The following is a 22,208-nucleotide window of genomic DNA, read 5'->3' as shown; positions in this document are numbered from 1 at the left end:
CCGGCACACAGCCCCGCAGCCTTCGGCCGGCAAAATCGACCCGCTTGGCTTGGATACAATATGGTCTCGACAGCAACAGCCCGGCTCGTCTGCCCGTGTGAAGTGATATTGCGACCAAACAGCTTCAACCAGTGTTATTGCGCCGCTTGGTTAGAATGAGACATCACAGGAAATTGCAGATTGACCTACATACAGCATGGTGCGACAGGTCGGATGTTTTGCAACAAAGACCATCAGCGGAATCAAAAAAAAGGCAGTCGAGACAGAGCGCAGGAAAGCAAAAAAAACCAGTACAAGAAATAGGGAATATCCCGCATCGGTCTCGGTCCGACTGATTCTTTAGCGGTAGACTTTAGCGGGCCTGCTCGAGGCGGCGCTTCTTCTCGGCCTCGAGCTGGGTGTAGAGAAGGTTGAGGGCCTTCTGGTTAGACTCGAAGGTGCCGGTGATCGTGATGACACGTTCGTTCGAGTTCTCGGCTTGGTCGGCGATGCGGAGACGGCTGCCAGAGAGGATGCGGATCTGAGTGATGAACGATCCACCCTTTCCGATGACACAGCCGACCATATCGGCGGGGATCGAGAGCGTCTGGCTGGTTTCGGGGCCGGTGCTCTCGGTGAGGCGGTTCTCTCCGCGACTGGGCTGGCGGCGAACGCTGCCGCTGGGGGCGCGGTCCGGAGTCTCGCGAGGCTTCTCGCCCTCGCGGCGGACAGCAGAGGGGGGGCCACGGGTCAAAGGAGAGGCAAAGGTTCCATTAACTTGAGACTGAGGGTTGTAGGGGACAGCGCCGGTGTTCTTGCTGCGGGCGTCGCCCAGGATGGATTCACCGATTTCGTAGACCGCGATTTGGCTATGGACAAGGAGAGCAGAAGAGCAGACGTGAGAAGACGCAATCAGTGTGAGAGTGCCCGAGCAGACGAGGCATACATGTGGGAATCAGATCGGGGGTGGGGCTGAGATCAGGGTGGCGTAAAATGGAGCGGAGAGGGACGGCGACAGAACCGACGCGCAGGATTGTCCGGCACGACGGAGCCGCATCACCGGACGACCGCCAGACTGGTCGATGGCCGCGGGCCGCGGTCGCCAGCCGCACAGACAAACAAAAAAGCAGTTTCAAGAACCACCGAGTGTCCGGGTGGCGGAGGCACAGCCAGGCCCACCGACGGGCGGACCGAGAGAAGCTGAGCAGAACGCCGCAAATGGAAAGCATGGCGAAGGAGGGGCGCAGTCTGTGACGCAGTCGCGCTGCAAGCAGGGGACGATCATTACATCGAGTCGACGAGGCCGGTGATTTCGACAACACGCTCGGTCGACTGGGGGAGCATCTCCTTGGAGACCACGATCTTGGCACCCGAGTGCTCCTGGATGTCTCTGATTCGGGATCCACCCTTGCCGATGATGGAGCCCATGAGCTGGGTGGTGATCAGGATGCGGACGGTGGTCTGATCGGGCTGGTGGGTCTGGCCGTTCTGGGGACTGTCCAGCAGGAAGCGGGCAATCATGGAGTAGGCCTACAGTGCGCAACCGGCGGCGGCCACAGAAGCACACGAGGACGGCACGAGAAAGCGAGCACGACAGGCAGCCGATGAAGGCAGTCGGTGAGTCAGCGACCAAGGCATGGGGGGACTTGACGATCCGGCCGACTGGCAGGCCGATCCTCCGATCCTCCGATCCAGTATGGCGCATGCTTTGGCAGCAACGCAGCGCCGCAAGGTTGGCAGTGTGCTGCCGACCAGCAAGGAGACGCAGTGCAAGGACAGAGGGAGGTGTGCGGCAGTCAATCGTACCTTGGCAACATGATCGAGCGAGCCCGAGATGGTCAGGATTCGCTCAGGAACACCCGGAACGACCTTGGAGACGCCGGCCTTGACGCCCGTCACAGTGCGGATCTCGGCCACGTTCTTGCCGCCCTTACCAATAATGACACCAGCATCCTTGGTACTGACGAGAGAGCGGATGACGATGGCGTGGGCGTCGTCGCCGTTTTGCGCGCTGTCGGGGTGGATGCCGGTGGGGTGGTCATCCTGGAAGTCGGTTTCGGCGTGATCGTGGTCGGCGTCGTCGAGGCGAGCGGGAGAGGGGGAGGGCTCAACGGGAGTGCTCATGGTGAAGGAGGGGGCTTTGAAGACAAGAAAGGAAGAGGGGGGTGGCTTGCAAGAGGAAAGAGGTGGGTAGATCCAAGGAAGAGAGAAGAGTAGATGGCAGGAGGAACGATGGGCGAGGATGGGAAGGGTGGTGGTGGCGTGTCGAAGGGAAGGCGACGGAGAAGAGAGGGAAGGGGAAGGGAGGGCGAGCGAGGAGGCGGTTAGGCGATGAGAGGGAAGAACGGAAGGGAAGGGGGAGGCGGCGAGGCGAAGGGACGGCGGTTTGAGACGACCAGAGGAGAGAGATGAGACGAAGGAATGGGCAAAGTCAAAGAAAAGCGACCGGATCGACCGAAAAAAGACCGAAGGACAGGGCGATCGGCGAGAAGGGGGGCGAGGGGCGAGGAGCGGGAAATGCAGGGGCGAGACCGGGAGAGAGACCGATAGCGAGATCGAGAGAGAGAGAGAGATCGCCCTCGCCAGGTGGCAACGCGTCGGCGCAGCGAGGCCCTCGTTTTCTTCTCTGAGTCGCTGTGTCCGTGACTGTGTCCGTGACTGAGTGTGCCTGTGTCCGTGACTGGCTGTGTCTGTGTCTGTGTCTGGCTATGTCTGTGTCTGTGTCTGTGTCTGTGTCTGGCCTGCTGCGGCTGCTGAGCTGTCCTCGGACCAATCGCCTGCCGCCTCGCCGCTCTGCACACACACACACATACATTCACCGCAGCGACGGCCGGCTGCAGCCTGGCTCCAGCCTGGCTCCAGCCAGGGGTGAGTCACATCGCTTGGTTCACACCATCTGCTGTCTGATTCATACCGACAGCCCGCTGATCCATGAGCCGCTGGTGCATCGCCGTGCTGGATCGCGCCGTCTGCGGGTGTGCTCACATATCGCCCAGAACTTGGCCAGAGCCGTGCCGATTCGGTGTTCTGGCGGGCACCACCACATCGCATGCACATCTGCACCACCATTGGACGACTGGGGCGATTGGGAGATTGTGGGTATATGCAACTTGCCGTGTACATGTGTCGCAAGGCTGCCTGTGGCTCAGACGGGGGGTTGCTGCTGCTGCTTCAGTGGGCCGGATCGACCAGGTGGCCGGCTATGCTTGTTCAAAGCGCCGTGTGCGTCTCATCTCGACCAGCACCGAGGCGGCCTCCAGGATTTGCACTTGGTGGTGCTTGGTGAGGTTGAGTGTCGACGACAGCTTCCACGACTCGGTGTGCTCCCACCGATGCTTGGCAAGGCAGTTGGGACTCTGACAGCAACAGCAACAGCACCAGCACCAGCACCAGCACCAGCAACAACAACAGAGTACTGCATGTTAGCATCTCACCTGAGGGGGCACTTCTGTCCATGCCGCACCTCTGTCCATGCTGCACTTCTGTCCATGCCGCACCTCTGTCCATGCTGCACCTCTGTCCATGCTGCACTCACATTGGCGACAGACCTCACCTTGTACTTTTTTCCACAGCTATCGCATTCCAGGGCAGACTCGGTCGACGGTTGCGATTCAGCTGCAGGTTGCATTTCTTTTGTTCGTGAGCGACGAAGCTTTTTTGCCGGCGGGACACGGGGTTGCTGGGACTCGGCATAGAGTATCGAGTCATTGGCCGCATCTTCAAGTCGAGAATGATGCAAATCTGACCCGACGTGGAGGTCGCTGTGGTCGTGGCGAGCGACAGCGGATGCATTGGCACCTGCATTGGCACCCACATCGGCATCTGCACCGTCAACCGCATCGTCAACCACGTTCACGAAAACTTCCTCATTCTCATCCGCATATGGGGCTGCGCCTCTAATGGCATTCGGCAGTGGTGACTGCTGGGTCATGGACTCTACGGACGAGCGCCGTTTCTTGGAGTGTGCGTCGGCAGCAACCAGTCTGGAGAGCAGCCCAAGGTCGGCTGCCATTGGGGGCTCCACAGTGTTTTGCATTTGCTGCAGCTTCTGGCAGGCAAGCACAGCAACTAGCAACTGTGCATCCGAGAGGATCTTGGGCAGCGTCATGGTCGATTTGGAGCGAGCAGAGGAGCTGCAATGGGGCAAGCTGTATCTTTCCTCAGGTGGCGACAGCGGTGGGTGAGGCCTCTGGGAGCCCATATCTGGAGTACTGCAGAGCCAGGCGGCAGTGGATTTTGGAACCCTGGGTTAGCAAGCAGCGTCTCCCGGACCACGGACGGTGCAGCCGGCGACGCTGTTCGAGGCGACAATGTCTCAAGCCGTCTGCCGGGCCATGCCGCCAGCTCTTACGTCGGCCGCTCCAGCCAAGCTCTGCATCCACCACATACATCGCAGCGAGTGACGGAAGCGACGGATGCCGGCCGATGGGGCTGGGCGCCCGGGCTTTATACTCTGTGAATATGCACGAGCACGGGCTGCTGCGATGTTGCAAAGGCAGCAAATCAGAGACCTGCTTCTGCTCAAGGGACCTTGCTGCTCCGCCCCATCCTCGCCGGATCCCACACAAGGCCGGGGCTGCCGTCACTCTTTTCTTGCGCCTCTTGTTTGTGTCTGGCATCGTCGTGGAGGCAGCAGCGACTCCCTGGTTGCGCTATCGCCCAGGTGCAAGCATCTCCGGTCATGGGCGTCGATGGCCAGAGCAGCAGATGCAGAACGGCATGGCGGTTGGCCGCCCCGGACCCGGACCCGTGCAGATGCGGTCGCTGCGAGACTTTTCAGCGACACACCGCCTGTTGTGCCTCTGGTCTTGCAATCCCACGCAGCACCCACAGCACCGACCGGCAACAAACCCGCATGCGCTCGGAGCCGATTGGGCCGTCGATGCTGGGCGCTGCATTGGCTGGAGAAACAACCACAATACGGGACGCTCCAACTCGCGGACGGCTTGTGTGGCTTGTGTGTGCTGAATGGCGCTGATCGCACTGTTGCGATCGACTCGGGTGATGAGATATCGGCGGCAATACTGGAATCTTGGGACTGATGGTTTGCTCGAAAGAAACGGTGTCCCCTGATTTTCCACACGCTGCAGGGCACAGAAACGGTGTCTCACCCAACACACCCACACCCGCAAAGCCCACACCCCGCAACGCCCAACTCACCCAACACCCGCTGCCTGTCTGCGACGCGGCCAGCAACGTCGATTGAGTGTCTCAGTGCAGAGGGCTTTTGGCTTTTGGCTTTTGGCTTTTGGCTTTGGTCCAGCGACCGCGATTGGCCCTGACGGCCTCGTGGGCATGCCCGGCGCGCGACGCGATTGGCTGCCGCCAACACCCAGGGTCGGTGGCAGTGCTCGCGTTTGTGGTGCTGCCTGTGAAAACGGGGTGACCGGGGGGTGCGATTTCGTTATGTATTGGCATCGTGCCTGGTGCGCGGCTGATCTACCGGGACAGAGCCCTACACTGCATCTGTCGTCATCAGCCTGCTGCTGGTCATGTCGCTCTCCAGCCGCCGCTTGGCCTCGATCTCGATCGTCAGCTCGACCACCAACTGCCAGTCGTCGTGGTAGCCCTCTGCGTTAAGGAAACAGGTGTCAGCCGAGGGGGGGAGAGTCGCCGCTGCTGCTATCGGTCAGTTTTACTTTCGGCCACTGCTGCTACCGGCCTGGAATCGCCCAATGTTGCACAAGAGTCGTTGCCACTTGCCTTTGACGCACTTTTTGAACTCGCGCAGGGCACGCTCGGACTCGCCGAGGTTGAGGTAGCAGTACCCGAGCAGATGCCGGCCAGGCAGCGTGGCCCCGGGCAGCGTGACCTTGCCGTGCCATCATTCGCCGTCGCCCGCCCCAACAGTAGCATTCAGACAGACAAGAGTTGACAGCCACGAATCAGCACCGCATCGCCAAGATGCAAGGTCCAAGGTAGTGGAAATCGAGAAGCTTGCTAGAAACGAGTACCACTCACGTATTGCTGCAGGCACAGCTGCGCGCGCGAGAAGGCTCCGAGTTGGTAGAACTCCTTGGCAGTCTATCGATCCGGATCAGCCCATGGCAAGAACGGCAGGATGAATTTAACACCAGGACGGCTCGCATACAACGAGGAGCTCGGGGAGCCAAGCGTATTCTGCAAACCACGCGATGTATTGGCTTGAGGGGGGGGGAGACGCTGTGGCAGCATCAGAGTTTCATGGGTAGTTCGCTTGCCATGATTCACCTTGTAGATATCGTATGCCTCGGGCGGGCGGTTGAGTCGCGCCTGGAACCAGTTGAAGACCTCCTCGCGCGTAAGGTTGGGTCTGGAGGGCCGCAAGATCAGTCTCAATGTCGCAGCTATCAATCGCTGGTCCAGCATCTGGGCCCGATTCGCCTGTGGGCCTGTCTGGATGCGCCAGTGACTCTCCGATCTCCAATGGATCAAAGCTGGATGTACCTGAAGTTTTCAAAGTCTGTAAAGTCCGTCATTGCTGTGGCTGTCTGTGGAGGGGGGGGGGCGGAGATCTGCCAGCGCTGATAAGGGCTCCGATTTCCTTGGGATGGTCAGTCAGAGGCGGTGATGATGTCGCTGCGACAGACGGGAGTCGGAAGGGTGCGTGGAATCGATCAGGACGAAAGGGAGCCCGGGGCGAGGGGTGAAATCATGGCGGGCACTTTGCTGGCGCCATCCGAGCCGCGATCATGGCCATGGCCACGACCTCCACGAGTGCTGTAGACTGCCCTTTGGCCATGTCGACCAAGCATAAACAACAAAAAGAGCGTGTTCGAGAAGGATCAGGATGTACAACGTTTTTTTTTTTTACTGCGGCGCTCTCAGTCATTCTTACTTTTTGCAAAAGTAGGCTGTTATCGCTATGGACAAAAAATCAAAGCCCCCACCCCCTTCAAGTCGATGATGTGACAATATTCTCTTTTTCTTTCTTACTTTTTACTTTACGCGCTGCCGTCGGCATCCTCTATCTCGTGGTCGAGCTCTCCGGCGTTTGAACCTCCGATACTGCTCTCGGCGATGAGCTCATGGTCGACCCCTCCGCCATCAGCTATGCCTTCGACCATGCCCCCAACGACATTTCCCATCACGCCAGGGTTGACGACACCCGTCTCCAGCAAATGCCCGGCCTCCACCAGATGCGCCGCCACGAGATGGCTTTGGTTGACGTGCCCAAGTTGCCCAAAGTCACCAACGAGGGGCTGTGGGAACGGGGACGGGTGCAGTTGCGGAGTCAGCTCCTTGACAGACCGACGCCGTCCGCAGCCGTACGTGCCCCAGACGCCCAGATCTCGGTTTTCACGAATGCATTTTTCCTTCATAGATCGTGCGCGGTCCTTGAGGTTGACGTTGTTCCTCCGGGCAAGGACGTTGTCGATGATGCCGTTAGGCCCGTGGTCGCGAAGAATGTCGATCCACTTGTTGCCGTGTCGCTGCAATGCCTTCTCGAGACAGTCGGTTTCCTCATCCGTCCATTTGATGCGCGGGCGCACCCGTTCACCCCGCTCGTGCGTTATTTCGTACTTTTGCCGCTTGGTTTCGATCGGCGACGGTGACAAGCTGTCGACGCTGACTTCTGACAGTCGCTTGTGATCGATCGGCATGATGGCCGAGGCGGGTGAGTACGACAGCGTCGGCCCAAAGAGACCGTCGGCCGATGATATCGGCAGCAGAAGCTGGTCGCTGCGGTTTGGGCTTGGCTCGTGACCCGACGACGGCGATACCGGCGTGCCTTGTCCATCGGCCAGGCTCAGATCGCCGTCCGAGTGCGAGATACTCTTTGGGCTACTGGCGCCGGAGCTTTTTGATCGGCGGCTCGGCCGCTTTGATCGATTGCTTCGATGCGTACTCCGGTTGTCGGGCGTTTTCGGAACTTCTCCGGCCATTTGGGCTTGGTACTGCCGGTTGGTGACTTCGCCAAAAGTCTGCTGCAGCAGCCGAGGGATATAGCGCGAGTCTAGAGTGGACTTGAATAGACGGATATACTCGATACTGGCGCGCACAAAGTAGTTTCGGGGACACAGCAGGAGCACATCGCTGTTCATGGCTTTGACCTGTCGATATCCAGGGGGCAGCTCGCATCAGCACCCCGATGAATCCTTCGGAGCACGCAAATCCATTCCTGCCGACGCGACTCTGACGTTCGACCGGATCCGGCTTTGACGGATGCGCCGCTCAGACACCCCACCCAGACACCCCGCTCGCAAAGAGCAGTAGCACAGCTGCATACCTGAAGTTTGAAGCACTCGTTCAAGTCGTCGAGCTGAATCGATCGTTGCGGATGCTGAGCCAGGTACCGGATCTCGACGGGCTCGTGGGTGAACATGCGCTCAAGCTCCAGATCCCGAGCCTCTGTGTCGTCAGGGAAAAGGTACTTCCATTTGAAGATGAAGATCTGCAGGGAATCCACGACTGTGTGAATCAGCGATGACATACAGATACTGCGCACAAATGCAAAGCGGTGACGATGGCTCTTTATAGCGGCGGGTGGCGTTGCATGGTGCCTGAGCGCAGATTGCGCCAAAGCGGACGCACCTGCCGCTTGATGCCGAAATAGAAACCAACGAAAGCCTCGGTGATCTCCAGCGCGTTCTTGGGAAGCCGCTCGGCCAAGACCTTGAGCCCCATCTGCATGTTGTCGATCTTGAGCTTGACGACGGACGGATCATAGCCATCGTAGCTGAATCTGCGGTTGATGACAATGTCGTCGTAGTCAAAGACATGATAGATCAGGTAGACAAGCTCGATGCGCTGGTGGATGGGCTGGTAGTACGCATCGCCCTGGAATCGCGCAAAGGTAACGGCCGGATCTGTGGGGTTGGTAGTATACGAGACAGACGGGTGAGTGAGTGGGGGCCGGCGTGCAAATGGTGACAACAGATCATTGAATACCATCCTGCTGGCATCGATGGTGCTGATTGGCAATAGCCCCGATGAAGCATGCATCAAGTCGCATCGCGTCTCCCGTAAAGTGCGAAGCAAGGCAACCAAGTGTGCAATGCAGCACACTTGCCACCGAGCCCAAGCAGAAGTGCCCTGCCTACTCTCGCCTACCGTTCATAAACTCTTCAAAGCACCGCTCAAACTGGACGGCTGACATCAGTGGCGGCGACACCGACGGATGGAGCACCACCCGCAGAAGCTGGTCGGCTTTGAGCTCAGCTGCGTGGGCCTTGTCGGCAAAGCCAGAGTCGATGTCGGCACGAGGGATGGGCGGCCGAAGGCAGTATGTTGGGCTGTGGACCATGTTCAGGCGGACTGGTAGCGAGGGGAATGGGTTGACCCGCAGGGACGGGGACTGTAGCGGCGGGTGGATCGAGGTATCGACGGTGATATCGATTTGCTTTGAAACATGGCCATCGTTTCCGGTGTCTCCATTGATATCGCCATCGACCTCGGTGTCTCCTTCTCCTTCTCCTTCGCCTTCACCTTCACCTTCGACCTCACTGCCCCCAGTATTCGAAAGGAGCACGCCGGCTGGGTCCGCGGCTGGGTTTGAGTGCGAGGCCAGCTCGTGCTGTTGGGCGGCCGGGATCCCGTTGAAAATAGAGCCGGTCTCGTCGTCGTCACGGATCTGGGGTGAGGCCGGGGCTGGAGCAGGGGGCAGCGCCTCGAGAGCCTGGGCAGTCCAATGGTGTCCCAGCGGATGGCCGAGCTGGCTGCCAAGGGGAATGTGTGCTGGAACCTGGGCGACGGCCACCATCTCGGGCGGGTTGATGGCCATATCCTCCGAGGCTGGTGATTTGGGCAGCGCAATCACACGCTGATCAGCATCGATGCGCTTTCCAGCTTCGTCGTCGTCGTCATAGTCGTCGTTGTTGTCATTGTCGTTGTTGTCTTCATCTTGGTCTTCGTCCTCGCCCACTTGATTGCCATCGTCGTCGTCGTCGTTATCTCCATGGCTTGTCATTTCCTTCTTGAGAGGAATTTGCATGCCAAACTCTTCACCGGCGACGGTCTCCCGATCGCCGGTGCCGCGGGCCGGGGTGATCTTCAGGATGGTGTTGGGTCTCTCCATTCGCCCGAGCCTGGACAACAGCAACGACAGCAAGAGCACCGCCATCGCGCGACAGGCCGATGAAGCAGCGTTAGAGCAGACGAATCACAGCATGAATCAACGCCTTGGAAGATTGACGATGGTTGATGTCGGCCGCTGGCCGCCTGGGCTGGCAAAGCTGGATTTGCCGAGTTGCTTCGGTCGCCGCCGTCGCTCAACTCGTCAATCGCCGCCGCCGCCCCCGCCAGCACACCGCAAGGCAATGGGTCTGCATCTGCATCTGCGTCTGCGCCTGCATGTATATCTACATCTGTGCCTGCATGTGTATCTGCATCTGCGCTTGCGCTTGCGTCTGCGTCTGTGCTGGTGTGGACTCTGCCCTGGGACAATGACCGGCTCACCTTTGGTCCTGTGAAGGAACAGCGCTATAGGGGAGGGGTAAGGGTTGGAGGAGGCTGCGACCGATGAGCGACAGAGGAGAGGCAGCGCACCGACGGCGGTCTGGAGAAAACTGGGCGGAAAAGCAAACTGCGCACGTTTATTACATAAGCGGTCTCGCGCAGCCATTGGCTGTCGCGGCGAGAGCGAGGCGAGAGCGAGGGCGAGGGCGAGGGCGAGGGCGAGGGCGAGGGCAACACAGAAACAAAAGCCGGGCGAGCCGGTGTGGTGGACAAAAGGGCTCGATGGAGTGGAGTGGGGAGTGGAGTGGAGTGGAGTGGAGGGCGCGGCGGCCAGGGCGGAAGGCCAGGACATGCGCTGGGAGCGGGCTGGCATCAAGGCTCCCTCTTGACGGATGAGCCGACAACGCCCAGGTCCGGGGGGTTGATCGCGCAGCAGTACACGCCCCAGATACCAGGGTCCTTGCCCTCCCGGAGCAGTCGCTGGGTCACGGCCCGGACCCGGTCCTTCAGATTGATGTTGGATCGTCGCGACAAGGCGTTGCTGGTGTATCCGTTCTCGCCGTACGCTCGGAGGATCTGCACCCAAGAGCCGCCATATTCGTGAAGTGCCTGCTCCAGACATTGCGTCTCCTCAATCGACCACGGAATGCGCGGCCTGAGCCGCCGGCGCACTCCGGCGCCTCCCGGGAATGTCTCGCCGCGGGGACGCTTGAAGGAGACAAACTCGCGATACTCGTCGGCGTCATCTTCGTGGCCCTTGCGTTTGAGAGCGTAAGTCGTCTGGCCAAACTGGGAATGGGTAGACGATCCATCAGCAGGCTTCACGAATGAAGGAGGCAGGCGTCGGACGCATAGGCCAGCTGAAGCGGAGGCGCTGCCGTTGTTACCCACATCTCCTCTGTTTTCGTCGGCATATTCGTCGCCGTCGTCGTAATCGTCGGCATAGTCATCGTAGTCGTCGTCGGCATCGTCCTCTGCCCCGGTTATGGCCTCTTGAAAACGCACCACAGGCTTCTCCTCGAGCGGCCTCTTTGCAGAGTTCGATACCGTATCCTTTGGCGACTTGGTCGAGATCGACATCTGCTTGGGGAAGGCTCGCTCCAGGATGTCCATGTGTCGCGGCAGAGGGTCGTCGACATTGTCGCTGCCGCAGCAATGAAGAGTCAAGAACAGTTCGTTTGAGTATCCAAATGCGTAGACTCAGCCGAGCATGCACCCTCAACATGGCGGAATGAAGCACAGTGCGCACTCTATGCAGATCGACACATACTCGGACGCCTTCTGAGCGGCCCTGAGATCCATCATCAGTTTATCGTTTCGATCACGGTGCTCGGCAGCTCGATTCAGCCGCTCTTTCAGCCGTCCGTCGTGAGAGCGATCTTCTCCGATCTGTTCATCCAGCGGCACAGATCGAGATGCAGACTTGGAGCCGTTCTGGCGGTGAGAATACGCCACATCGTCAAACAACGGCATGAAAGGGTTGGCACCGTCGGCAGCGTGGAGTCGGGGAGCGGCGCCCGAGTCGGTGGTGCTTGTGTGAGACGTGAACGCGAGGGCATGCTTTGCACTGTGGCTCTGGCTCGCAGAGGCGGGGTGCGATGCTCGCGAGGCAATAATGTGACGATACACGTTCTTGAGGTAGTCAATGCCTTTTCGAACAAACTCGCGATAAGAGTGGTTATCGGCGATGAATGATCGGGCGCTGGGATTGAGCACCTGTGGTGGGAAGGAGGGTGTGGGTAAACAGGACTCGTCCGCGGCGGTGGGCGTCTCAAACAGACACCGATCTTCAAGGCAGAGCGGCAGCAAAAAGCAAAGCAGCCGGCAGAGGCTTGGGCATCCGCCGAGCTGGGCGAGCGATGCTGCAGTCCCAGGCGGCACCATTGGTGCTCCGTTGAGCCAATCGCATGCAAGGCTACCTCGTTCTGGAAGGTCTTGTTGTAAAGCCGCAGGGTGTCGCGGAGCTCGGGTTCCAGGTCTTCCGAGTCCAGATTGACGGGTTCGAGGCGGTGGTTGAACAGGGTCATCACGCCTCGCTCTGCCAAAGTTGCGTCGTCGCGGTACTCGTAGAGCAGCTTGTGGACAAAGATCTAAGCGATTGCGGGACGGAGCATCGCGTCCAGAAGGTCAGCTCGCGAATCCTTGTTCGATCAGCGATGACGGTCGCCGCTAGCCGTTCCAGGTGAGAGAACATCCCCACTGCACGCACCTGGATCTTCAGATCGCGATAAAAGACCAGCCACGCGGCATCGAGCGGCAAGCCGTTAGGAGCAAAGCGCTCGCCGACAATTCGCAGACCGATCTCCATATACTTGGTCTTCTTGACAAGATCTTCCTCAGCGGGCGGAAAGCGATGCTCTTCGGGATAGAAATCGGAAGGGTCAAAGATGTATGAAATCAGAGACGCGAGCAGGATCTGTTGGACAAAGACGCTGTCCTTGGTCAGAGGACTCCTGCCGCGAAAGTAGGCATGGACATTCTTGTCTTTGGAGACACGGCGAAACCGGAAAAAAACAAAAAGAAGGCGAGAAGTTGGGTTAGAAGGATACAGCAGCATTGGCGGCTGGGGTGCTGGGGTGCTGGGGTGCTGGGGCGGATGGGCCGTGAGCTTTGGCATCGGATCAAACAGCGACTGGCAGGCGACGAGCCCGATCTCGAACCAGATATGGAGAAAATATCGTCGACACTCTACAGTCACAGTAGCACCTCCACAGACAATCTTTGGTGGGGGGAAGCAACTGCTATCCTGGGTGGGGCAACGACATACCATTCATAAAATCCTGGAGCAGGGTCGGCAGCGTTTCAATGTCGTGCCCAGGCAAGGGAACATCGGCCGGAGTGAGGCAGCAGCGCAGAATCAGAGACGATCTCGCATCCAGATCGTCGCGGATCACGCCTTCATAGAGGGTTTGGAGCTGGGAGTTGTCCACCTCCCCAAAGGAATAGGTGACGGCGGAGCTGAGGTGTCGCGATTTTGCCATCAAGGCTCGGCGCTTGGACTGAGTCGAGGAGCTGGCAACCGAGGGGGCGAACGGGGGTGGGATGGGGCCTTCATGCTCGGCAATATGATGCTGGAGCCTGGCGCTGGTCAGGGACTGGCTCCTCTGGCGATGCCCGGCCGGCGACGGGGGTCGATATGGCTTTACAGGCACGGACGAAACCAGACGCTGGTCCACGAGGGGGTTCCGGGGTCGGACCGGGGTGGCAGAAGGCACGGAAAACACAGGCGCAGGCTGTGGGTGCGAGGCAGCGGGGGTGCCTTGCGATGAGAAGGCAGGGCTCTTGGCGAGCGGGTGCTCTGGATGAGGTTGGGAGGAAGCTTCGGAGGAAAGGTTGGGCAGGGCGTCGTCAGGCCCGAGGACTCGAGGCTGCTTGCTGCGGCTGCCCATCATCAAGCAGAGGGAGGTGACAGAAGCGGGGCGGGATGCTCAGTGGCAGAGCGACCTGGGTGTCTTTGCGAGAGGTGCGGCGAAAGAGCAGGAGGACAGGTGCTGGAGCAGAGGAGGACCACCGGATGACGGTGGGGCAGCTGGCTCAAAGGACAAAAGGTCGCGAGCGACGGCGAGCGCTGATCTGGGGAGGACAAACCAGGGCAGAGTTGGCAGAGCAGGGAGGCGGGATGGGTTAGGTTAGGTTAGGTTAGGTTAGGCAGGTTAGGTTAGGTCACGCTAGGGCTGGGGCTGGGGCTGGGGCTGGGGCTGGGGCACCGTGCCACAGCACTGCCACGAGGTTCCTCTGGGCCGCCCCATGAGCCCGGCCTGGCTCAGCCAGATGATTGGCGCGGGTTTGCATCTACAATGCCCCTTGGTGTCGTTGTCCATTCCTTTGCCCCTCTCGCTCATTCCGACAACCATCCCACAACGTGTCTGAGGCCGCCATCATCGCGCTGCTCCACACGAACAAATGAGGCTCTCCATAATTCAGTCCCTCGCGGCAATCGCCGGAAGCATCTCAGCCGTCGCCGTCGCTCGTGCCGCCGTCCCATCCCGAACGGCGCTGCTCAATCTGATATTCCTATGCTCCAGTGCCGACGCGGAAATATGGTAGGTTGGAGGGCATGCAGCCCACCGCGGACCGCGGGCTGAACTACCAATCCCCGCCGTCCTCTTCCAGAGCAATTGCCAGTCGGATCTGGAGGCATTGGATGCGTGGGCCGCGTTTCGTCCATGTCGCTTTCGCCATAACCGAGCCAGCCCTCTCTGGTCGCGTCCGACACCAGGTGCGAGTCCATGTATGAAGTCCTCAAGTTCAAGGCCGACCAGTGGAACAACGATATCGACCCGACGCTCTTGCCAGGCGCGCTATTCAACATCCACTACGAAAACATATCAGCTGAAGCGCAGGGATCAATCGTGCCGGTGATGCACTATGGCGCCACAAACTCAGCCAATGCTTTCATCGGCCCGGATTTCAGTTACCTTGCCACTGTGGCTGCCGTGGCCGACTCTGGGTTCCAGCTGCCGATGTGCTCCTGTTGTGCGACTAGTAATGTCCTGAGCGACAAGCAAGTCTATCCAAACTTTTTCAGAACCGTTTCCCCGGACATGTACGGCGTGCGCGCCGCCATTGCTTTCTTCCAGCTCCAGGGCTGGAGACGGATCGCAACCCTGGTGAGATTTGATGCAATGCGCGCCTTGCAGCCTGGGTGATGCTACCGATACCAGCGGTGTCCCTCTTGCCACCCGGCCCAAGTACTAATTGTGTCCACTCACCCACATTGAAAATCTTGATCATCAAGACCGTAAATGACGACTATGGCAGCTCGTGTTGGTATCGACAGTTAAAGATGCGATGTGGTCTTGCTCTACAGTTGTATCTTTGTGCGGGCACACCAACGTTCTCCTGACCGGTCGCTCGGATGAGCCGTTTGGATGAGCCGTTTCGATGAGCCGTTTCGATGACTCGCCGCCTTTCGTATGCCTTCTAGGCGCACAAGGATCGATGTAGATCATGGCGAACTGATGCGAATCATTTCGATGCCTTCGTCCTTGCATGTTGACTCGGCGACCCGGCTCGGCGACCCGATGCACAAATCACGGCGCTTGGTCAATGGCTCGCCTGCGGCTCGGCAAACACATGGTGCTCTGGAAGTACAAAGCAGCATGACCACAGAGTGTGCGGCTGCCAACATCGATATTGTTGTGCAGCTGACATACGCCACAACCACTCTTCCGAGCACCGCCAGCAACATCGCCCAGGTGCTGAAAGACTCTGGGGCAACCATATTCTTCTTTGGTGGATACTTTGAGGACTGGCTGACCCTCGTTCCTGCTATCCGGTGAGCATGGCTGCTTTGCCTCCCATTCAGAAGCGCTTCACAGCTGGCGCCATACTGACAGCCAACAAACCTGCTTGTCTCAGCGACAGCGGAATATTCGGGGTCGACTATGCTTGGGTCGGATCTGATGGTGCTGCGCTGCAGTTTAACTCGATAGCGCCATCCGCTGCAAAGATCTTTGATGGCTTCATGGTGAGAAATGTCCAAAGTGTGACTCGATGATAATTGCTTGCACCCGCATCTGTCCATGGCCACTCCGAGCGGCTGCATGTATCACCTTCCCTTACATCTCATTTGGATTGGAACCCAAATATCATCACCCGGACTTCATCCTAATCGTCCGTACTCGGCTCAGTATTACTACTTTGGCGACAATCGCACCCAGTATGCTCAGTACCGGCTCTTCAGATCCGAATGGCTAGATGCAAACACCACAGAGTAGGCCGATGGATTGCTGCTGGATCATCCTTGGAAGCAAGAATGCAGATTTTGCTCCCTTCCCTGCCTCCCGAACCTTGAGCCCGATCCACTGACACCATCCCGCGATCTGCCATCAATATCTCATTATCGATGTCTCCTGGAATACGGAAGCAGATATCCGACCGCGGCCTTGGGGGACTATGCGCTGACCATCTCCATGTAGGTCGGAGATTTGCCCTATTCCATAGCACCCAGGGTGGCTGGTATTTGACTTTCGAGTGAGATGCCTCCTGACTGCCGCTTCCAGCTCTGCAGTCAACATCGAGCTAAACAACACACTTTGAACCCGCCAGGGAGGCCCTGAACTGTCTCGAGTTCCTCGTCTATGGATTTGATCGGGTGAGTGCTTGTGCTTGTGCTTGGTGTTGTGCTTGGTGTTGCAGACCACCCATCGATGACGCTAGGAGCCACACTTTACTGATGCCCTCTGCAGCTCTTGAAATCAAACAGCAACTGGACACTGGCCAGCCTGATCCAAAATCAGCTTACGCCATATTACCAGATTCCAGAAACGTTTTCATTCCCAAACATGAACACTGAGACGGGCCGCATTACTTTCGACGGTTTGTGAACGTCGCAGCGACTGTCACGAGCATTGAACCGCCAAAGACTCACGCTGGATCCGTGTTTACTATTGTGTTTTACTCTCCCCTCCAGATGATGGTGATGCCATGGGAACATTCACTTTTTACAATGTTCAAAACGGGGTCTATGTGCCCATCGTGACGTTTTCATCGTCAGAAAGGAACTTTACGGTCGTCAATAATAGCTTGATCTGGCCTGGATCCAGTCCGTACCCGCCCAATGACTATTTGAGCAGTATGTATCAGCATCTTAAAATGCCGTTTGTTGGGGGCTTAGCCATCAAACCGCTTAGCACTCTGACATCGATACAGATGTGTCAAGTGCGGAATGGTGCGCCGCTTGCTCATGATTTGAACCATGGCAAACACGAGCCCATGGCGGGTCTTGCTGGTAAGCAGACCACAACAAGCTGCAGTGACCAATAATTTCGCTCTGAATGACACAGACATCACATGCTCTCCCGGAAGCGGAATAAGTATCAATAGCCTCGGATTGATGATTTGTGTTGTGTGTGCCCCGGGTACCTTCAACATCAATGGCAACAGCGCTTGTCTGCCATGCATCCCGGGGCTCGAGTGCGACGGCAGATCAAGTATCTGGACAAAGCAAGGGTACTGGCGATATGACAACACGAGCCTAGCTCTGCCAGAGATGATTCAATGTCCGATCGACTATGACTGCTGTCCGGTGAGTTCAACACTCTATTTTTCGAATCAGCTACAGGCCTGCGGCTGTTGAAAATGGAAGCATCAGTGCGAGTTACTGAGTCGTGTGATGTATTTCAGAGTGGCCGATGCAACACCACCAATCCCTGCAGCAACTCCACAACTGGACTGCTATGTCGGGAATGTCGCCCAGGATATGCGATGGTACGGCATGATCTCCGTTCGTATTTTGTGTTGGTGCTGTGCGATCGCTGCTTCGGCACCCACAGTAAAACGGTGATGGTTGTATCATGGACACCGAATCAATTCTCGCGTCTCACACACACCGTTTGCTGTCCTATCAGTGGGGTATGCGATGCATCCCGTGCTCCTCAAGCAACCCTGCCATGGTGATTCTATTTTTGTGTTTTGGCGAACTTGTTTCAGTGTTGATACTTGTGTGCCCACCAAAGTATTTCAAGAGCCTCCTATCGATGGTAGGCAACACAGCAAAGCAACGTGCGATGACAGAGTATCGGCACGACGCTCGAGTCAGCCGCCAGGGATGTCGTTCCTTGGCTGTCACGCATGGGCGCGCGGTGAGCTAACGACAGCGGCCCTTCTCCTCGCATCTATCAATCTAGCTGTGGTTTTATCAGGTCAGAGGCACCAATCTTGTCGAGCGGTGTGACATGCAAGCATTGAGTGCAGCGCATCCGGATGTCCTCCGCAAACACAATCATACAAATGCCACTTGCTGTAACTCTCTGTCTTGCAGCTCGCAGCGTTAATGGCGAGCCCGGCCACAGTCCAGGGGCTGTTCAGAGCGGCTTTTCAGTTCGACATTGGGGGATTTTACGATTTCGATGCTGAACTGCCGTGTCCGTTCCAAGCGAACGCTCTCGAATCGATATACGTCAAGATTGGATGGATGTTTGTTATCTGTGAGTGGTTGCGTTGCAGCATCTGGGTCTCTCCCTCTCTCTCCCTCTCCCTCTCTTTCTCCAACCCAATAGCCCGACTAATTCATACAATTCCATCCGCTTTGCTGACTTCACTAGGGTTTGAATACACCGCGACGCTGCTTTCGATGATTGCAATTCGCCATTTTGTCAAGAGTCAAGTGCACAATCTACCGGCATGGCTTCGGTGCACCCAAAGCGCCCGATACCACATTACCCGAGGTAAATTTCGTGTCTGCGGCCATAGGTGGTCCATCGGTGGTATATACAGCACCAGGATCGAGCCTTGGCAACGAGCGAAGCTGACTCAAAATAACTCGCCAACGTTGGCGTTCTTGGCGGGAATACATCCCTTCCCCAGGAGCCATCGTGTTCTGCAGGGCATTCTATGTTCCTCTTCTGACCCTGGCCTTGCAGCTCGTCAATTGCCAAAGCATCATATCTGAATACTCGCTTATGTACTACCCCTCGATACAATGTGGCTCGGCACAACATATCCCGATGGCGGCAGTGTCCTGCTTTATCATCCTGGGGCTCGGCGTTCTGTATCCTGTCTGGACATGGACTGTGCTTCGAAAGGCGAGTCAGAGCAGGACTTTTCGGATGAAATCGGTGCTGGTATCTGTAACTTTGGAGAACCACGACTGGAAGAAGCCATTGATGTAAGTATGTCGTGTGATCAGAATGGCTTGGAGCGGTGTCATGTGCTCCTGCTGACAGACCTCTGTCGCTTCTCCAAAGATCGTTTCCTCTCGAGCACTTGTCGATCACAGCAATCACCGTCTTCTCAGTGCGATACAGCGGCTTTAGTGCCGAGGTCCCGGCCAAGTCTATGATCATCGTGCTGGCGATGAGTGGCACGGTCCACTCCAGCGTCGATACCCTGAAGCGACCCCACGCCAACATTCTGCGCCACCTCGCACTCGTTACTTTGCTTACCATCACGTTCATAGACTATCTGGTAACGGTCAATCCAGGCTGGAACCTCTCTGCCGTCACCGTCATTCTGCTGCTGCTGCCCGGAATTGTCGCCATTTTCTTTGAATGGCGGCGTCGGCTTGTCGTGGCGGCCATCATGAGTGGTCAGCAGAAACCACCTGCCCGTGGTGTCTCTGGGGCAAGGACCATACGAAACTGAGATTCCACAGCATCCTCGAGAGAATATATGGCGAACGGCACCCATCGACAGCGACGGGGCGCACTCACCCTGAAAAAGGATAGCCTTGTGCATGCAGTAAATGCAGAGTAAATGCAGAGTAAAAGCAGCCGCCGCCAGCCAGCAGTGCCTTGGTTTGAGGGCGCATCTCTGTCCCCTCCGCTCCTCGCGGAGAGTCGAGCAGGCCGGAGCAGGCCGGAGCAGGACAATCTGAGGTACATCCGAGATCACATCGATCCCAGAGGGCTGTCGTGTGACACAAGACAGCGATGTGCTGCAGCCAGCCACCATCTGGCCGGGCCTTTGCGTGGAATCGCGGCCTGGAAGGAACCCTTGCTGGCCCATCGTTCTCGAAGGATGCCGCGCAGGCAAGGCTGCGGACACGCTCAGCCAAAACCTTCCGTCCAGCGGCCTGTTGTATACCACCCATTCGCTTGCTGGCTTCCAGCCCATTGCCTGATCGGGGAGGCATGGGCCAGCAGCCCGCCAGGCCATCAGGCGATTCCTCAGCAGCCCGAGGCGGCGATTCAAGCTGGCATTCAAGCTGGCATTCGGGGTGACATTCAGGCTGGCCTTCGGGATGGCATTCGGGCACCAGCACCGTCAGCCTTGCAGAGCGCAGGCCCGTCGCCGGCAAGCCCACCAGCAGCAGCACCACGGCCACACAAGAACTGCTTCGGCAGCAGCGAGACCGCCCTGCCAGGCCATTGTCGCCGTGGGACGGACTGCGATTCTTCCATCGATGGAAGAAACGGACCAGACAGATCCGCGCACGTTCTGGCTACACTTTATTCAGAAAAAAAACGGGACAATATAGCCGTTTCCATGAACATGTAGTATGTGCTGTGCTTGCGTCAAGCAAAGCCACAAGAAATAAAACAGATCACTTTGGCAGCCTCCGAGTGAAGACCGCCGGTCGCTCTTCGATCTCCACAATCGACCTGCACACTGCGATCATGTTGCGCGCCGCATTGACGTCGCGATTCCACACTGTCCGGCAGCTGGGATTCTTGCAGCTCCTGACAAAGTGGGAATTCGCAACACTGGGCGCATCGAGTCCTTCCAACCGAACTGGCTCCAGGCACTTGGTGCACACCTGTGAGGTGTTGAACTCGTTCGTCGAGGCCACCCTGACGCTTCCATGATGGTGATTGGGACGGCGTCGGTGGTGCTCGAACTGCTCAAAGTACCGAGCAAATCGCTGCCTCCGAGGGCTGGATGCATAGCCCTTGCCCTGTCGCCATGACGCATTGCCAAAGGCGATCACCACATCGGTCCGTATCGGGGCGTGCTTCAGGACGGCCTTGCACATCCTGTCGACGGCCACTTGGCGTCTCCTGTGGCCCGTGAAGCGATGGTGACGGGCCTTCTTGCCAAGGTGGAAGTCGAGCTGCACTCGAAGCTCCGGTCGCAGGACATGGGTGAGATGGACTTTGAAGGCCTCCGAGGACGACACCTTGGGCGAGGGAGTGGTCGATATCCAGGTCTCGATGCTGAGTCGATACTTCATGGTGTTGTGCCACTTGGTGTTGGACGTATGGCCACACATGTGCTGGTAGTGGCCATTGGAGAATGAGACCACCTCGTCTTGGTGGCCCGGTGCTTGGATGATCGCCGTGAAGATGGAGCCGACTCCAGGATCGATGCCAATCCAAGTGGTGCGATCGGGGTCTGGGTCGCCGATGTGGGCCTGGATACGCTGCTCGGCAGTCGGAGGAGGCTCGATGGTCTCGGTGTGATCGGTTCGAGGCAGAAACTTGACGAGACCGATGGTGCATCCAATTCCATCGGTACTGATCTCGTAGTTGAACAGTTTGTGATTGATATCCCGGTCACGGAAGAGGGAACTACGCAGCTTGAAGCAACTGCGCCAGAGACGATCCTGGTTGTTGATACCGTCCTCACCTTCTTCCTTGAGCATGTCCCTGGTGAGTCCAAGACGATGTTCGGTGTCAAGGAGTTGCCAGAGAGTGACGGTGTCGATCTTGACATACTTGGCCGTGGCAGTGCACAGAGGGACCATCGTGCACACGGCCGGAGGAGTGTCGACGGCGAGCTGCTTGAGTGCCCAGTTGATCCTGGCGGCCAGCTTGTTGATCTTGGACTTGGTGGTGCCGAGCTCAGACTTGGCCGTGGTGAACCTCTTGTCGTCGGAGGGAATGCCTTGGGTAGTGAGCTTGTCCAGCTTGGCCTGGCGCTGCAGCTCGGTGACTCGGAGGGCGGGCATGTCACAGTCGATCCACTTGTGGACATTGTCGACCATCTTGTCTCGGGCGAGGATTCTCACATGGTGTGAGAGGCGATGGAGGGCCCGGAAGCGGTCCTGGTCGTTGCTGTACCGAAACTCGTCCAGGACGTGGCCAAAGTCTGGATAGAGGAACTCGAGATCGGCCTTGGGTGGAGTCTGCCCTGGTTTCTCGAAGAGCTCGAGACAGGCCTCGATGGCTTCGTGCTTGTGCTTGTTGGCTGGGAAGACGGTAGCGCAGAAGCGACGAAGGAGTCGCCAGTAGGCCAGGTCGAGGTGGGTGGTGCAGTTGGTGGCATAGGCATTGACAGCCAGTGTGAGAAGCTGACTGTGAGCACCATCAGGCAGACGAGGGGCCGGAGGCAGGTCTGCGTGCCGAGAGGTCTGGTAGCCGCGAAAGGAAGCGACCAGATGCTCGTTGTATTTCTCATTGTCCCCGGTCGGGGAGAGGGCACCGGCCTCGACAATCGTGAAGCATTGGCGAACGAAAGCAGGGGTGGCC

The 22,208-nt window shown here is 58.0% G+C and overlaps 6 protein-coding genes across 6 annotated transcripts; 1 reads left to right on the top strand and 5 right to left on the bottom strand.

Moving 5' to 3' along the window:
- Positions 1-63: 63 nt before the first annotated feature.
- On the bottom strand, positions 64-2,409 carry BJ171DRAFT_517979 (uncharacterized protein). Its single transcript, XM_053112202.1, has 3 exons — positions 1,786-2,409; positions 1,268-1,509; positions 64-848 (listed from the first exon to the last, which is right to left on the bottom strand). Exons 1-3 carry the CDS (start codon positions 2,101-2,103, stop codon positions 353-355), a joined length of 1,056 nt encoding a protein of 351 aa, XP_052963560.1. The 5' UTR covers positions 2,104-2,409; the 3' UTR covers positions 64-352.
- A 657-nt stretch (positions 2,410-3,066) lies between these two features.
- On the bottom strand, positions 3,067-4,459 carry BJ171DRAFT_517977 (uncharacterized protein). The gene is made up of 3 exons (XM_053112201.1): positions 4,331-4,459; positions 3,533-4,190; positions 3,067-3,335 (listed from the first exon to the last, which is right to left on the bottom strand). The coding sequence occupies exons 2-3, from the start codon at positions 4,178-4,180 to the stop codon at positions 3,180-3,182; spliced, it is 804 nt and encodes a 267-aa protein (XP_052963559.1). The 5' UTR covers positions 4,181-4,190; positions 4,331-4,459; the 3' UTR covers positions 3,067-3,179.
- A 913-nt stretch (positions 4,460-5,372) lies between these two features.
- BJ171DRAFT_517974 (uncharacterized protein) lies at positions 5,373-6,406 on the bottom strand. Its single transcript, XM_053112200.1, has 4 exons — positions 6,190-6,406; positions 5,941-6,003; positions 5,683-5,791; positions 5,373-5,550 (listed from the first exon to the last, which is right to left on the bottom strand). The coding sequence occupies exons 1-4, from the start codon at positions 6,325-6,327 to the stop codon at positions 5,435-5,437; spliced, it is 426 nt and encodes a 141-aa protein (XP_052963558.1). The 5' UTR covers positions 6,328-6,406; the 3' UTR covers positions 5,373-5,434.
- Positions 6,407-6,712: 306 nt separating this feature from the next.
- Positions 6,713-10,420, bottom strand: BJ171DRAFT_517972 (uncharacterized protein). Its single transcript, XM_053112199.1, has 5 exons — positions 10,357-10,420; positions 9,013-9,986; positions 8,494-8,768; positions 8,189-8,353; positions 6,713-8,012 (listed from the first exon to the last, which is right to left on the bottom strand). The coding sequence occupies exons 2-5, from the start codon at positions 9,974-9,976 to the stop codon at positions 6,903-6,905; spliced, it is 2,514 nt and encodes an 837-aa protein (XP_052963557.1). The 5' UTR covers positions 9,977-9,986; positions 10,357-10,420; the 3' UTR covers positions 6,713-6,902.
- A 144-nt stretch (positions 10,421-10,564) lies between these two features.
- Positions 10,565-13,942, bottom strand: BJ171DRAFT_517970 (uncharacterized protein). The gene is made up of 5 exons (XM_053112198.1): positions 13,124-13,942; positions 12,566-12,840; positions 12,276-12,446; positions 11,627-12,072; positions 10,565-11,500 (listed from the first exon to the last, which is right to left on the bottom strand). The coding sequence occupies exons 1-5, from the start codon at positions 13,746-13,748 to the stop codon at positions 10,729-10,731; spliced, it is 2,289 nt and encodes a 762-aa protein (XP_052963556.1). The 5' UTR covers positions 13,749-13,942; the 3' UTR covers positions 10,565-10,728.
- Positions 13,943-14,326: 384 nt separating this feature from the next.
- Positions 14,327-19,516, top strand: BJ171DRAFT_517967 (periplasmic binding protein-like I). The gene is made up of 18 exons (XM_053112197.1): positions 14,327-14,399; positions 14,576-14,966; positions 15,095-15,122; positions 15,448-15,634; positions 15,718-15,826; positions 15,990-16,072; positions 16,229-16,273; positions 16,408-16,453; positions 16,548-16,677; positions 16,772-16,933; positions 17,145-17,386; positions 17,485-17,568; positions 17,709-17,840; positions 17,988-18,002; positions 18,122-18,287; positions 18,405-18,527; positions 18,817-18,967; positions 19,047-19,516. Exons 2-18 carry the CDS (start codon positions 14,586-14,588, stop codon positions 19,441-19,443), a joined length of 2,481 nt encoding a protein of 826 aa, XP_052963555.1. The 5' UTR covers positions 14,327-14,399; positions 14,576-14,585; the 3' UTR covers positions 19,444-19,516.
- Positions 19,517-22,208: the final 2,692 nt, after the last annotated feature.

The sequence above is a fragment of the Polychytrium aggregatum genome (assembly GCF_025602895.1).
Source record: "Polychytrium aggregatum strain JEL109 chromosome Unknown BJ171scaffold_39, whole genome shotgun sequence".
Lineage (NCBI taxonomy): Eukaryota > Fungi > Chytridiomycota > Chytridiomycetes > Polychytriales > Polychytrium > Polychytrium aggregatum.
Note: the sequence above shows the minus strand (reverse complement) of the source record. Positions and strands in the feature narration are given on the sequence as shown.

Coding starts and splice junctions, on each gene's coding strand:
- BJ171DRAFT_517979 (XM_053112202.1), bottom strand. CDS start 2,103: ATGAGCACTCCCGTTGAGCCCTCCCCCTCTCCCGCTCGCCTCGACGAC. Junction 1,510..1,785: donor CGCTCGATCATGTTGCCAAG/GTACGATTGACT, acceptor TGCGCACTGTAG/GCCTACTCCATGATTGCCCG. Junction 849..1,267: donor ACCGGCCTCGTCGACTCGAT/GTAATGATCGTC, acceptor CCTTGTCCATAG/CCAAATCGCGGTCTACGAAA.
- BJ171DRAFT_517977 (XM_053112201.1), bottom strand. CDS start 4,180: ATGGGCTCCCAGAGGCCTCACCCACCGCTGTCGCCACCTGAGGAAAGA. Junction 3,336..3,532: donor GCTGTGGAAAAAAGTACAAG/GTGAGGTCTGTC, acceptor TGTTGCTGTCAG/AGTCCCAACTGCCTTGCCAA.
- BJ171DRAFT_517974 (XM_053112200.1), bottom strand. CDS start 6,327: ATGCTGGACCAGCGATTGATAGCTGCGACATTGAGACTGATCTTGCGG. Junction 6,004..6,189: donor AGGCATACGATATCTACAAG/GTGAATCATGGC, acceptor CCGGATCGATAG/ACTGCCAAGGAGTTCTACCA. Junction 5,792..5,940: donor AGCTGTGCCTGCAGCAATAC/GTGAGTGGTACT, acceptor TGGCACGGCAAG/GTCACGCTGCCCGGGGCCAC.
- BJ171DRAFT_517972 (XM_053112199.1), bottom strand. CDS start 9,976: ATGGAGAGACCCAACACCATCCTGAAGATCACCCCGGCCCGCGGCACC. Junction 8,354..8,493: donor ATTTCGGCATCAAGCGGCAG/GTGCGTCCGCTT, acceptor GATTCCCTGCAG/ATCTTCATCTTCAAATGGAA. Junction 8,013..8,188: donor ACGAGTGCTTCAAACTTCAG/GTATGCAGCTGT, acceptor GGATATCGACAG/GTCAAAGCCATGAACAGCGA.
- BJ171DRAFT_517970 (XM_053112198.1), bottom strand. CDS start 13,748: ATGATGGGCAGCCGCAGCAAGCAGCCTCGAGTCCTCGGGCCTGACGAC. Junction 12,073..12,275: donor ACAAGACCTTCCAGAACGAG/GTAGCCTTGCAT, acceptor TTCCCACCACAG/GTGCTCAATCCCAGCGCCCG. Junction 11,501..11,626: donor GCCGCTCAGAAGGCGTCCGA/GTATGTGTCGAT, acceptor TTGCTGCGGCAG/CGACAATGTCGACGACCCTC.
- BJ171DRAFT_517967 (XM_053112197.1), top strand. CDS start 14,586: ATGTATGAAGTCCTCAAGTTCAAGGCCGACCAGTGGAACAACGATATC. Junction 16,073..16,228: donor CTAGATGCAAACACCACAGA/GTAGGCCGATGG, acceptor ATACGGAAGCAG/ATATCCGACCGCGGCCTTGG. Junction 18,528..18,816: donor CCGATACCACATTACCCGAG/GTAAATTTCGTG, acceptor CGATGGCGGCAG/TGTCCTGCTTTATCATCCTG.